This window comes from Oryzias latipes, chromosome 8 (assembly GCF_053564925.1).
Source record: "Oryzias latipes strain Hd-rR chromosome 8, Olatipes_Hd-rR_3.1".
Lineage (NCBI taxonomy): Eukaryota > Metazoa > Chordata > Actinopteri > Beloniformes > Adrianichthyidae > Oryzias > Oryzias latipes.
Window position 1 is genome coordinate 14,423,738 of NC_136244.1, and position 14,801 is coordinate 14,438,538.

At 40.1% G+C, this 14,801-nt stretch overlaps 1 protein-coding gene across 5 annotated transcripts; it reads left to right on the top strand.

Annotated features, from left to right (window-relative positions):
* The first annotated feature begins 342 nt into the window (after positions 1–342).
* Positions 343–14,639, top strand: rhot1a (ras homolog family member T1a). 5 transcript variants are annotated; one of them, XR_002290689.3, is made up of 20 exons: positions 343–802; positions 2,206–2,264; positions 2,372–2,453; positions 2,727–2,770; positions 2,849–2,955; positions 3,121–3,229; positions 4,183–4,284; positions 4,993–5,091; positions 5,246–5,354; positions 5,438–5,558; positions 7,240–7,324; positions 7,528–7,673; positions 7,756–7,856; positions 7,932–8,062; positions 8,371–8,454; positions 8,593–8,715; positions 8,817–9,019; positions 10,255–10,377; positions 12,157–13,103; positions 13,756–14,639. XR_002290689.3 is itself a non-coding variant. In XM_078951549.1 (20 exons), the coding sequence occupies exons 2-20, from the start codon at positions 766–768 to the stop codon at positions 13,933–13,935; spliced, it is 2,031 nt and encodes a 676-aa protein (XP_078807675.1). In that variant the 5' UTR covers positions 407–660; positions 754–765; the 3' UTR covers positions 13,936–14,639. The 5 variants fall into 5 exon arrangements, 3 of the variants coding, with proteins under 3 accessions (XP_078807676.1, XP_078807678.1, XP_078807675.1); XM_078951549.1 differs by lacking the exon at positions 12,157–13,103 and having other exon boundaries at positions 407–660; positions 754–802; positions 10,255–10,363; XR_013657753.1 differs by lacking the exon at positions 10,255–10,377 and having other exon boundaries at positions 10,964–13,103.
* The last annotated feature ends 162 nt before the right edge of the window (positions 14,640–14,801 follow it).

Consider the following 14,801-nt stretch of genomic DNA (forward strand, 5'->3'; position numbering starts at 1 on the left):
CATGGGTAATTGAATTGAATAAATGGACGTTAGATATTAATACTGTACACAGTAAGTCAAAAATCAACATTTTTATGTTGCACTAGCTCAACCAAAATGTAATCTATTCTAGAAAGTTTGTTTTTATTATGAAAAAAAATTAATACAAAATTAAGGATTTGATTGTAACCCCTGGTTAAAAGATACACGAAGAACCAACCAACAAGGACCTTAAAAATGACTGTTTCTTCCCCTTCATCTCCCCTCTTCAACTTTAGTTGTTAATTTCAATAAAGTTTGATACAAAGTATTTAAACTTTTTTAATTGATGTAATTCCGTTTTTTGTCGCCAGAGTGCAGCAGAACTCGTGTTTCTATTGAAGCGCACACAAAGTTTGTACTTTACTGTTTGCCGTAGAAGCACTGTGCTTGGAGGTCGGGCATGCTCAAGGATCGTCCAATGCGAAATGTTGTGCGGGCGCCGAAAATCGTGTGATTGTCATGGAATTATTGTGTTATGTGTCACACACGGCTTTTAAAATCACCTTTGTGCTTAAACGACAAAGTGTACGTTTTTGTTAAGAGTTAGGAAAAGCCCAAACAGGAGCGAAAACCTCCCGTCCGTTTTGTCCTACAAAAGCAAAGGCGCCGACTGTTTGACAGCGGGAGGGCCCGCGTTAGGTAAACTGCCGGACGACGAGGAGGAGGAGGACGCTTTTAGGAGAGCTTCATGAAACATTAAAGACTTTTTTGTGTTTGCTTTTGTTGCGGAAGTTGATCTCAAACATGAGAAAAGACGTAAGGATACTACTAGTTGGGGAACGTAAGTAGAAGCTGTATAATCTTTGAAGCTAACATGCTTGATGCTAACTCTTCAAATTAAATCAAAGTAGGCTGATACTTTTGTCATTTTTTTTTTTTTGCTTTTGTGCCAAATTTGTTTCACTTGACATTTGTGCTCCGAACTTGCTAAATAAAAAACCTGAACACGTGACTTCACTAACAGTAACCTTATAAGAAAGCACATTTTTGTAGGGAATGTTAATCAAAACACACATTTTGGTTTGACCACCAAAAGTTAGGCAGTTACTATAGATATAAAATTATATTTAAAGTGGAAGCTTGAGCCTTAAGAAAATACAGCATTTCTATTTTAATGTATAAATAAGTCAAATAAAAGAAGGCATACTATCCTTTATTTTGAAAAGACACCAAAAACTTCCTCTTATCTTTAACATACTTTCAAAATAAATACTTATCCATTCATAAAAGGTGAGAATATCTTTTTTTATTAATCAGTTCTTATTAATTGCTGTGTAAAAATTGTGAAATTGTAGGTTTGTTTTTTTTATTCCCCCAAAGAAAACTAAGCCAAACTAAGCTTTACCCAGTCTGTCTGTTTTGAGGGCATGTTATCCAATCTATTTATACTTTACTTGTGGGCAACGTTTGGCAGGCTGCTGTGTTCCTAAAGGAGGTGCAGCCAAACAGCTACGTGCCTCCTGAGGTGTAGTTTAGTAAAATCAGGTTGGGAGGTTAGCAGATGTCTTTTTGAAGCCCTCAGCTTGCACTAAAAACCCACAACCCTGTCACAATATTTGCCTCATTTATCATAATTTTCCTCATCCTAATGAAAGACTATATTCACAGGGAGGATGGGTACCATCCGCTCTTTATTGGAGTCGAAAAATAAAGACAGGATCGTTAGAATACTAACAAATAAAATGGAGAAAGGCTTTAAGAAGTGCTAAAAGATGCATTTGTATGTCTGATCATTTCAAATTCGGCTGAAATTGTTTGTAAAATAAACTAAAGCAAAATTCTGTTTGATCCAACTGGTTAGTCTGTAAGCAAAATTTCAGACGTAGCTAAATGTCTCCAAACTCTGTCCAATTTCTGTCATTTTTGTGTTGGTCATACTAGCTCAATTGAATCTTTTTACATTCTTCTGGGTATTTGATTCTTTTGGGAACCTGGGAGCAGTAAAGGATTTATAAATCTGCATTTAAAGTCGGTGTTGGCGTCTCTCCAGAGCGCATTTCACCACACTTTAGTCAGCGTTTGGTTGAGATTCAACAACTGCTCCAGCCGGTTCTTTTTTTTTCACGTTGCACATTTCCCACACATACCAAACATCATTGTTAATAGCTGCCTGACATCTTATTTACCCTCTGTATAAAATATAAATATTCTTTTGATTGTTTTTTTTTGTGTTTTTCTGCACAGCTAAAGTTGGGAAAACTTCACTTATCATGTCCCTCGTCAGTGAGGAGTTTCCTGATGAGGTATGTGAGTCAGATTTCTTAGATCATACTAGTTGATGGGGTTTTTTGTGTGTGTTATAATTAATATTTTATAAAGGTTTTATTTAATGATGGTTTTTTTTACTCAGGTTCCTCTCAGAGCTGAGGAAATAACCATCCCAGCAGATGTAACCCCAGAAAGGGTGCCCACGCACATTGTCGACTACTCAGGTGAATCTTTTACAACTTATGCTGTGGAGGTAAAAGAAATCTTATTTGAATCCCTTTAAACACGTTCTTCCAAACTTGTTTGAACATGAGTGAAATCAATCCAATTCTCACAAACTCAATCTTTTAGGGCCGACTATTTTGCCTCTTTTTAAAGTCTTTTCCCTATAATTCAAATATCAATGACGTGCTTGTGGTGGATGGCAGCCCTCAAAATGTGTCTGAAAGAAGTGATGGATACCAAAGTGCATTAACGATCCTTTTTGACGCCCTCAGAAGCAGAGCAGTCAGACGAGCAGCTGTACCAAGAAATCTCCAAGGTCAGTTTCAAATCATTTATTTGCCGTCTAAATATAAATCGCATGTTTCACAAAGTAATATTGCTGATCTTTTTGCAGGCAAATGTCATCTGCATAGTTTATTCAGTTAACAGCAAGAAATCAATTGAAAAGGTGACCAGCCACTGGATTCCCCTGATAAATGACAGAACAGATAAAGACAGCAGGTTTGTTTCTCATTTAGTGATCAGAAATTCCCTTTTCTGACCAAATCATCCAGTTTGCGATCTGTCATAAATTCAGAGTGGATTTTTTCCTTTTGATTATTGACGCGGTTGGTTAGTTTCGTTGAAAAAGAAAGTGTTTATTCAAAGTCACTGGCTTGGCTGCAGGGTGCCCCTGATTCTTGTGGGGAACAAGTCTGACCTGGTGGAGCACAGCAGCATGGAGACTATCCTCCCGATCATGAATCAATTCCAGGATATCGAGACCTGTGTGGAGGTAAACTCATGCTACACAAACACGTATGTCTATGTACACCCACTGATTGCTTTTAGTCATCAGGTGTGGAAGTCCTTATCCGCTTAATGTCAACGTTTAGCTGTTCCTGCGCCACCTGCGCTCACTCATTAATAGAATATTATTTGTGTGATGTGGGGTCAGAGGTCAAGGTGGGCTGATAGATGTGTCGGAGCGTGTTGAGAGGCCTGGCGGGGGCAGGCCTGCAATCCTTGGCACTTGAACTTTCCCCGTGTGGCATGCGGCTGCTCAGATGGTCATAGAAGGTCAAAAGAGGGGCAGGAGGAAGACATGAGGATCGGCAAAACAAAGTCACATCAAGGATTATCACAGAGGCAGTTTTTGTTGTTTTTACATGTTTTGTAGCATTTTTCTCAAAATTGCATTTCTGAGTTTTTCGTTATTCAAATTGTGGTGAAGCAGGAGCAGATATAAAAAAAAAAATGCCGTTTGAAAAAGCTCCCAAATAGGCCAAAGTCTCCATGCTCCGCTCCATTCTGATGAATCCACATGCAGACAAATAGATCCACGCACGTCTTTGTTTTCCTCGTCTAGCTGTAAGCTAGCAGGAGAGAGTGTAAACAAAGGGATGATGGGAAATCAGACGTGAGTTTGTAATGAACCACTGCTGCTCTGCACAAACTTTGTCCTAGAAAAAATACATTTTTTATAATTTAGTAATCTGGTTTATTTTAGTTTTCCTTGGATTGTTAAATTTGGTGTAAATGTTAGAATTTTTCATACAAACTCATTTCCAAAAAAAGGGAGATTTTAATGAGAAATTAGTTTCTAAACTGCATTAAGTTTCTTTTTCTTTGAAGGTTTTTCTCATCTGTTTATATTCTTTTTTTTTTTTTTTAATTCACTGTACCTTTACCTGAGCTGCATTGAAAAACACACAGATGTTTATTTGTTCACCTTTTTTTTTACTTCAGTGCTCTGCCAAAAACCTGAAGAACATCTCTGAGTTGTTCTACTACGCCCAGAAGGCTGTTCTCCATCCAACAGGACCCCTGTATTGTCCGGAGGAGAAGGAAGTGAGTCAACGTTCAGTCTAAATGTGGAAAATAGTTGACTTTCCCAGATAAGATCAAATGTACAAATGACAGAGTCTGAAAGAGCTTTGCATGTATTATCAGTTGCATGTTTGCTCTCCCTGCTGTGAAGACTGCAGTTTATTAAAATGCAAAATAATGTAAATAAGAATCTGTTTGCTGTAGATTCTACATATTTAAAGAAGAAAAACTAAAATAATGTCTAAATATGTTACAAAAACCAAAGTGTCTGCTTTTAGTTTGTTCTCTAAATTTAAAATAAAAACAAATAAGCTTTTTTTTGTTCAAATGCAAATTCAGCTTTTAAGAATAGCTTTCTTAGTTTCTGCATCATTAATGGTTTTTGTAGTTGAAGTTATCACAGGTTATAAAGAGGAGACGCCTAATAAAATCCCACTGCTCAAACATCAATAGTTACAGCCAAACCTGTGTTCGTCATCCCAGTTTGAAAACCTGGTATATTAAATAGTAAAGAGTGCAATTTATCCTAAAAAGAAAACATATTTACAGTATTTTTTATATGTTTTTGAAGACACTAAATGAAGGTTTTGTTTGCTAAAATCAAAGGGCAGCATTTGACTAGTTCATCGTTTATTTTTCTTGTTTCATTTTCAGAAAAAAACACTGGCTGATAACGTCACTACAGATTATGTTTCATAATGTGAATGTGATGCGTCTTCTGTTTTCCAGCTGAAACTGTCCTGTATTAAGGCTTTAACTAGAATATTTAAGATCACCGACCTGGACAACGATGGGATCCTGAACGACAACGAGCTAAATTTCTTCCAGGTAGGTTTTTCTCAGCATTCTCTCTGTCGGCGTGACCTTCAGGATGGAATGACTGTTGAGACAGGCGGAGGTGTTTCTGCTTTCCAGGCTTGAAGTAAACCTGCAGAAAAACGTCCCCCAAAGCTGACGAATGTATTATTGTGAATTTTTATAGAGAACTTGTTTCAATACACCTCTGGCACCGCAAGCCTTGGAGGATGTGAAGAACGTGGTCAGGAGGAACATGGCAGATGGAGTCAAAGACAACGGACTTACACTTAAAGGTGGGAACGATAGTCTGGTTTTCCTATACTGCTCGTCTGCTCTGACTCAGAGGTTCAGAACATCTACTGTGATGTCTCTGCAGGCTTCCTGTTCCTGCACACACTCTTCATCCAGCGAGGCCGACACGAAACCACATGGACCGTGCTGAGGCGGTTTGGGTACGACGACGACCTGGAGCTCACGCAGGAATACCTGTTCCCCATGTGAGCCAAGTGCAAACACACAGATCATCATTTTCATTTTCAACTCCTTTAAAGCCCCACTCCGGTTGTCTTTTGATCTACTGTTCAAGTGTTGTGAGCAGACAGTTCTCCATTCTGATGCTCGCTTTGAACTGCAGCAGATCGTCTCCACCATGTCTACATGCTTAAATGCATTGAGTTGCTGCCATGGGATTGGCTGATTAGAAAATTACATTAACCAGCTCTTGGACAGGTTTGCCTAATAAAGTGTTAGATTGGACCGTTGGAGTGGAGCATTGTACATCATATTTTCTATGCAACAAATAAGTTATTTTTCCAACTGTATTTTTTCAGCTGCTCCTGATTCACAACAATTTATATAAACAAATTCTCAGATATTGAATTTTGAGATTCATTGTCTTTATATCTTTCATTCATCATTAGAAAAACGCCACAAGAACAGAACACAATTTCAATCGAGTTGTTGTGAGTTTGAGAGTCGGAACTTAAGTGTTTAAATCTAAGGTGATCCCCACTGAGGCGTCAGACGGTTTGTCTGCTGCACCATCCACTAGATTCTGGGCCTATAACATGCAAAATCCATTTTTTAAAATTTTAAGTGTATTGTAACGTTCATTCCTCATAAAAAGAAACACCAAAGCTGTATTTTGATTCCTTCACGCATTTCTGGGTATTCCTCTAAAACCCTGCGCTTTGAGCACCAGCCCCTCCCAACCCTCAAAAACGAGCGTGTCCTCACATTGTGATGTAAAAAATGAGAACAGCCCCTTCCAGGAAGAGCCTGAGCTGCCAGCTCCGCCCACAGGCTAACGCACAAACTTTCTCCACGGAGCTAATGGTGATCGGCTAAATACTTTCATTTTCTATGCACATCCTTCTTTTCAAAAGTTCAGAAATGTGTTTTTGTGGGCGAGATGCTGACACGCTGCTGCGGCCGACTCTAGGTTGACGTCATGGGACAGGCGGCACCCAGCGAAAGGCGGAGCCTCAGAGATCAAGTCGGTTTGGAAAATAGCTCAGGAAAATAATTTTTTAAAACAAAATGTGTTCTTTTGTGTGGCAAAGATATTATATTATATTGTTTATTATTAAAGTCTTAATAATAGCAAGGTATAATATGACTTTAGAAAGCCTGCTTGTTGCGGGTAAACAGTGTTGAGGGCCGCCGTGGGCTAAAGTCCCGGGGGCTTCTCTGTCAGACCCGGGTTCCAGGAAAACTCCAACCTTCTGCCAGCTGCGAAGTACGCTATTTCCTCTAGCAGGGACTAACTTCCAATTCCACAAATGATATGACCACCGCAAGCTCACCCCACTTCCTCATCTATTCATTTACGCCACCAGTGAGTCGAGGAGCACCTTTTAAACATTGTGCCACAGCTACACACCCACCATCTGAGTGGTTCTTAACCTGTGCCACTTCCATAATGGCTCCTGCAATGCTTTTTTCCACATAAAGACCCTTTTCTTATTGTTTTAGCATTTAAACTTACTTAGCTTCCTTGGACGTCTTCTTTTTAAAGAGTAAACTGGATTGTCAGGATGATGTCCTGTCCCTTTAATTACTCCCATGCTAATCTGGTCCATCAGATGGGATTTTCCTGTCCTTACTGATCTGCTCTATCTTTTTAAATACTTGATTATTTTGTTTTTGGAGAATAACGTTTGTCTTTCTCTGTTCCAGTGTTAAGATTCCTCCAGATTGCACCACAGAGCTTAACCACAACGCTTACCTCTTTCTTCAGAGTGTTTTCGACAAACACGACAAAGTGAGCAAATGAACCTTTCAGTTCCTATTATTACAATTTACAGAACTTTCACTATTTCCTTAATTAGCATCTTTAATACTTCAGTTTATATTTGATATCTGAGCTAGTTCCACGTGTTTTACTCAATAAGTGATATTTGCAAGTTTGAAATCAAATCAAGGATATTCCAAATGACACGGTTTGACCTTTTTGGGGTCCTGCAGGACAGAGACTGCGCGCTGTCGCCGGAGGAAGTTAAGGATTTGTTCAAAGTGTTTCCCTACATGCCTTGGGGCCCAGACGTCAACAACACCGTCTGCACGAATGACAAGGGGTGGATCACATACCAGGGATACCTGTCCCAGTGGACGTGAGTGTGCAGCATGCTGTTCCACACACACTCACTCTAAATCATCACTTTTGATTTATACATATATGCATATTTTTTTTAGCTTGACAACTTATCTGGATGTACAGCGGAGTCTGGAATATTTAGGTTATCTTGGTTACTCTATTGTCTACGAGCAGGAGTCCCAGGCAGCTGCCATAACAGGTACGACTCCACCAATCCCTCTTTGAATGAGCTTTTGCGTCCTCCATTTGACGTTGTAAACGCGCTTCCTTCCAGTGACCCGTAGCAAGCGAATCGATCTGCAGAAGAAGCAAACGCAGCGCAGCGTCTTCCGCTGTAACGTCTTCGGGGCAGCAGGGAGCGGGAAGAGCGGCTTCCTCCAAGCTTTCCTCGGCAGAAATCTACAGGTCGGTGACAGCAACAACTCAAAAACACCTTGTTTTTCTAAATAACATTTCTCTTTTGTCTTCAGAGGCAAAAACTTGGAGAAAAATGTAATTTTCAGGCCAAATGTTTGGTTTGTGTCTTGGCGGGGAATACAGAGGCTTTGGCGGCAGCTCCTTTCACAATAAAAGCATGTGTAAAAACGTAGAAACACCTGAATTTTCACTTGTACAGAAAACTGTCTAATAAATCTAAAAGTCAGTAAATTGTACTTGTAATCCTTTTGACTTCTCTGAATTGGATGCTAAAGCATTTTTTTCCCCCATCACAGCGGCAGAAGCAAATCAGAGAAGCCCACAAGTCCTACTACGCCATCAGCACCACCTATGTTTATGGTCAGGAGAAATATCTGCTGGTGAGGAGCGCTCACTCTGACCAGACATCTGATCGGCTGCTTTTTGGATTACTGTTATATAATCCCGCTTTGGAATGCTAATCTCTCCTTGTGCACTCTGATCTTTCTCTGCTCACTGTTCTGTCTTCTCGTGAAAAGCTGCACGAAGCGATTCCTGATGTGGACTTCCTGTCGGAGGAAGAGTTGGCCTGTGATGTGGTCTGCCTGGTTTATGATGTCAACGACCCCTGTTCCTTTGAATACTGTGCTAAAGTGTACAAGGTGGGCCAATTCTTCTAAAGCGTTATCTCAAAACCTCATTTTTTAAACCTCATAACTCGTCACCACTTTTGTTGCTTGTTTGTTTGTTTGTTTTTTTGCAGCAATACTTCATAGACAGCAAAACGCCGTGCGTGGTAATCGCCGCCAAGTCCGACCTGCACGAGGTGCGGCAGCACTACAGCCTGTCACCGCACGACTTCTGTCGGAAGCACAAGCTCCACCCGCCGCAATCATTCACCTGCAACACAACCACCGCGCCCAATAAGGATCTGTACACCAGGCTCACCACCATGGCCATGTATCCGTGAGTATTTCAGCTCGCCATTTCACAGAGTGCTTTCAGAGCCATTTGTGTTTCAGCAACTGTTCCTAAACTCTCTGTCAAAGTGACAAAACTTGATCATATTACTATGGATTCCAGACAATTACAAAATGCATTTTAAAAGTATTTAGTAATAGAATAGTTTTAGTGTTGGAGGTGAGTAGATGTGTAACTTCTATGAAGCATCTTTAAATCTCCACCAGAAATATTTTCTGCTCAATCCTTCAGATGCATAAAGTCTGTGGGAGAGTCTAAACTCCTTAAACCTCCTTGATCAGATTAGAATTTGGGCAAGATTAATTAGCATTTCAGTAAATCTCATTGTAACAGTTTGTAATCCTATTGCTTTAATTTGAAAATCCCACAGGTTTAAGGTTGCAGTTATTTAGTATAATCGGTGAGATTCTAAAAGCTTCTGAATCTACTCAAGTTCTGCAGGAGGTAGAATAAATGCAGTTCTTAAATGATATTTAATTTATTTAAATTAATATATCACACAATAATAATATAATAAGTGCAATTCTTAAATATTATTTGATCAAAACGTTTTATTAAAATATTTGTTAACTTAATATTTTAATTGTTTAATTGTTTATTTAATTGTTTTTTTAAACTATTTTGTTTGCTTTTACTGTTTCCTGTTTTAAGGCGACCTTTGGTGTCCAGAAAGGCGCCTAGTAAATAAAATGTATTAATATTATTGTTAATATTAAATTATTAAAATTTCGACTTATTTCATTTTTATTGTAGCGATATTGCTTCTATCTACATTAAACAGGTTTTACGTTTTGCACACAGTCACATTAGCTTTAGTGAAAGGATTTATTTGTATAGAGACAAAAGGTGGTTTAACAGAGAAATGTCTAAAAGATTTTATGTAAAAACGTTTTTATTTTCTTTTATTTTTTAAAAAGAAATTAAAAGGATTTTCTTAAAATAGCCCAATCTTTTGGATATCTAATAAGACAGATTTGAGTCAAATGACGTCACTAACAAATAAAATCCCTCTGCTGCTGCAAAAAGAATAGAAACATGTTATTTTTCACTTTATTCTAAAACAATTTTCCTGCAAACTTTTTTTCTTTGACGATGTCTGTTTAAAACAGTTTATAGTTGTATCAGTTAAACATCAGGTCTGCGGCATGTCATCTGAGGCTCCTCCCCCTCCCTGCATGTTGTATAACTGTGAAAACACGCGTTTTTGTGTCTTTCCGCAGCCATGCCCGCCTCCGCTGCATGTGTTCCTGCAACAGGTGCACTTATTGCCTGTGTCAGAGCCTCCTGAAGCTGGAGCTGCTGCGCAGCGTTAAAGCTCAACTCCGCAGGGTCGTTCACAACAGGTTCACACACAGAACCAGCTCTAGCTCTTTAACATAGACTCCTTCTCCCTTCCCTCCTCTGTCTGTGTCTTTTCCCGTCTTGGAGCAGACCTCCAGGATGGAGCACAGGCTCCAATAATCAGATGTGATAGCCCCTCTGCTGTCCTTCAGTGCTCGGCCAAGTTTCCTCTGCATATTCACTGCAGGAAGCATGGAGATGGTTGCATGGTTACGTGGTTCCATTCGGCAGCTTTGTGCGTCTCAATGATGGGCTGTCATGGGGGGATTGAGGGTTCTCCTGCTCAGCTGTACCTCAGGAAGGTGGATGCCTGCAGATGGCAGTTGTTTGTGTCATTTATTTTCTTTCTACAGATAAATAAGGTTTATTTACGAATAAACCTTATATATCAAACTTTAACAGTTTATTCTGTATTCATTAGAAATGCTCCAAAATTGAATGTAACTTTTTTTGCATCTGTTTGGAGGTCAGTGGGGGTATTTGAAACCAGAAATGTCTGTCAGCGACCAGTGGGCGTGGCTTCGAAATCTGTTTCGTCTTTGCGACAAAACCGGCCAGTCACGCCTCGGCTTTCTGCTCCCGTTCCAGCCAGCCGAGCCGCTCCGTGTGCAGGCTGATGCAGCCGAGTGTGGCGGCGCTGTGCCAGCTGATACCCAGGCTGTTAGCCAGGGAGGTACCGGCGTGTCCGTGTGTGAACGCTCCCCCACAACTAATGCTTCTCTAACACCGGCCGGCGCACAGTATAGTAGCCTTTTTATTTAAAGCCCCACTCCGGTCGTCTGTAGTTCCCAGTGGTTTTCTAACTATGATGATGCCGTTTTTAGCACCATCATTTTCTCAAAGATTCTGTTGACTGGCGTGGAGGAATCCCATCCCCTCTTCTCATCACCTATAAATGAGAGCTCTTTGTTTACATGCTCTCCCTCTAGCTTACAGCACCTCGCAAACCCGACCACAAATGGCGTGTGATATCCAGCCGTTTTGAACAGTTTTGAGCTGGATACCAGCACAGATGAGGAAAATGAAGACGTACATGGATAGCTAGTGGATGCATCGGAATGAAGCAGAGCAGGGAGCTTATGCCTCAACGCACTATACTTCATACGTCACAAATGCACTCTTTTTCCAACGCCATTTTTTTCCTGCTGCTGATTCACCACAATAAAGGACTTTAAGCTTTTTTTAACTTGTGTCCTCCATCGTCAGAAAAGAACAATGTTAAAACACAACTTTCTTCGTCTTTAAACGTATGATAGCTTAGCTGTGAAGACTTCTTGTTAAATATGAGCCAGAAGAATAATGATGCTTTGAACTCCATGTGTGAATTTTAGGAAGTTGCCCCTCTTCCAGGAGCTTTTTAGATGATTGCTGCAGTGAATATGCAAACAGTAAACTTTGACCTGCATGCGCCGTTTGCATACAAAATGAGAGAAACACGGTCCTTGGTGTTTCATCCCACTGAAAACCTCACTGTCTTCTGCATGTTTGCATTTCTTCATCAAAAAATGCTCCAAATTAATCAGCTGTCATGAACTCCACGATTGATGTTCTGTGACGTTTTCAATCTCATTTTCCAGCTTAACTCTGAATTCACAGGAAGTGCTGTTTTTCAGCCATTAGAGACGGCGGCTCTACTTCCTGTGTGTCCAGACTTGCTAATTGTGGTTTTCAGACACTAATAATTGAAAACAGAGTTGCTCTTAATGATTTTGCTGCACTGAACCAATCATTTCATCCCGTTTTCCTGTCTCCCACCTTTCTGTTCTCTTTTCACTCTTCAGGTGTTGCTCCTCTCGTTTTTGGCTGCCTCTCTTCCTTTTCTTCTTGCACGTCTTCACTCTCTTTTACTAACACTTTCTGATTTTTTGCATAGCTAACCTATTACACATCAGGGCTGTCTCCTTGGTCAAATACTGCCATCTACTGGTGACGGGGAACGTTTCACATCTGTCTTTCACGAGAGGCTGATGTTTGGTGGCTGATTTTGGCTTAAGATTGACACTTGATAAATTAAGAGTTGATTCCTTTGACGGCGGAGCTGCATGTGAGCTTACATTCGTCTGTGTGTGACGCCAATAACTGCATGACTCTGAGCAAGGTCGACAGGCAGAGATGGGGGCTGTAGACTATTTTATAGCAGCCACTTCATAAAACACAAAATACAATTACAAATACTTAAAAATAAATAAAAAGTGTTGTAGGTCATACTTCCTGATGATAAATTAAACATAAAAAAATTTATTTTCGGTTTGTTTGTGGTAATAAAGATTTTACAAAAGTGTTTGATAGATTTTATGTAAAGGGTTTTTCTGGGTTGTTTCAGAGTTAAAATGTGAATTTTCTTGTAATCTAACCCATTTCAACTAGTGTGCTTACATTTATTTTTTAACTTAAGTTACATTTTCTTTCTGTTTCCTTCTTAAAGGCGATAAAATACATTTTTTATTTAGAAAACTCTGTTTTTTGGGGGGCACGTCTTTCATTAAGCTAAAAGTGAGTGGATACATCCAATAACAGATGAATCAGACTCGGGTGGAAGTGCCGTGTCTGCGTTTGAGCGTAGCGTGGGGTCACTGGGCCACAGTGTCTGTGTTTGTGCGGAGGCTGCATGGCTGGGTGGAGGTTGCTTTGGGCTGTCAGCGTGATGCAGCAGGTCACGGCATCCTCATCCACACGGAGGGGTCCATTTAGATGGAGGCCTCAGCTGAGCTGGCAGTTCTGCAAAAAGGTAAAGGCAGAAGTTTGTCCGTGTGCGCAAATGGATGGGCGTATTTTAAGTGAAACGGCAGGCCGCCAGTGTTGATGTTCATGTGATGTTTTGTCTTTTTCAGCAGGTGATGGATGAGAGAAGATGCTTTTGGCACTTTCTTTGGCAGCCTAAAAACAGCAGCAGGGTTTTAGCCTAAACTTGACCCTCATTATATAACAAAGAGTTTCTGATTTTGTCCTTTTGTCTGCTTCTTGCTTTAGCTTTGTCCCCTTTGTTGCAGTCTGCATTTGAGGTTTTTGTCTAGAAACCCAAATATTGCAAACCTTTTTTTTTAAAGAAAAAGAATCACAATTTTGCCTTTTTTTTTCAGAACTACACAAAAACGATATATTGGTGTTTTTCCCTTTTCTGGAAGCTGCTTTTTGATTTGCTTCTGTTTCAAAAATAAACCTTTTAGTCAAACGTCAAGGCAAAGCATGTGATTCTGTTTCGAGCTCCAACCCCCTGGGCAGCTACTTTCGTCGTTAGTGGTCAAGATTGAGGAAGTTTTCACTAAAATTTGCCCAACTTTGAATTGTCATTGCCCCTGCAGCCTCCCACTAAAACATTTTTCCTCGTCTGTGTGTGTGTGTGTTTGTGTGTGTGTTTGTGTGTGTGTTTCCCCCTGCAGGCACATGGCCCAGGCGGACCTGAAGAACTCCACCTTTTGGCTACGGGCGAGCCTGGGGGCCACAGTTTGTGCCGTTCTGGGCTTCGCCATGTACAGAGCTCTCCTGAAACAACGGTGATCAGCAAGAGAGACTCACTTCCTCCCTGGTATTTCTGTGGAATCCACTCCCCGATTACCTGAAAGACTCTTAAAGACTGGCGCTCGGAGAGGCCAAAGCTGATGTCTGCACCTCATGGTTGATTGACACCAATACGAGCAAGAAACAAATACGATCGTTTTTAGTTTTATCTTATCAAGAGTGAGTTGAAATGGGCATTTTTGGAGCACAGTTTCTAAAAGCAGATGCTTCAGTTTAGCCCAGGTCAAACTTTAGAGGTCACAGGATTTTTATCAACTGATTCAGTTCTTTTTATTCCTCTGGTTAAAGATATTTGGAGATTCGGGAACTGAACAGGAGCGACACTAAAAGGGACTTGAATCTGTTTAGCGATGTATATGCAGTATGGTATTAGACATTTTTAGGATCTATAGGCAGCATTGGAATCCAAAAGAAACACCAACATGAGATCAGACGATGAGTGGTGCTCACATGTACCTCTTGAAAGGTCACGGTTGTCACGAACATGTTTAAACAGAGTTATTTATTAACCTCTATTTGGCTGTTTTGAATGCATGAAGCAGAGTTTTCATGTATTTTTGTATTTAGTATTATCAAATCTGTCATCATTTATGCTGCATGTGTTGTTTTTGCTTTTCAAAAAGTGCTTCGGTCCTCAACGAAACAATAATACAGCAGTTAAGAAAAACCCTTCCAGCCTGGCGTCATATAATCAAAGCGTTCTGTTTTTCCCTCAACATTTACAATAAAGGTTTGTCATCTGGAACTGCTGTTTGTGTTTAAATTGTTAAAATTATGAATAAAAAATAGTCAAAGCAGAACATTTTTATCGTTTTGGAGCAAAAGTAGAATTAATAGTAAAACTAAAGGTGGGAAACAAGTATGTTCTCCTGTTATGGAGAAAAACCAGTGATGGGCAAAATGGAGA

Coding starts and splice junctions, on each gene's coding strand:
- rhot1a (XM_078951549.1), top strand. CDS start 766: ATGAGAAAAGACGTAAGGATACTACTAGTTGGGGAAC. Junction 3,230..4,182: donor ATATCGAGACCTGTGTGGAG/GTAAACTCATGC, acceptor TTTTTACTTCAG/TGCTCTGCCAAAAACCTGAA. Junction 10,364..13,755: donor TTAAAGCTCAACTCCGCAGG/GTCGTTCACAAC, acceptor TTCCCCCTGCAG/GCACATGGCCCAGGCGGACC.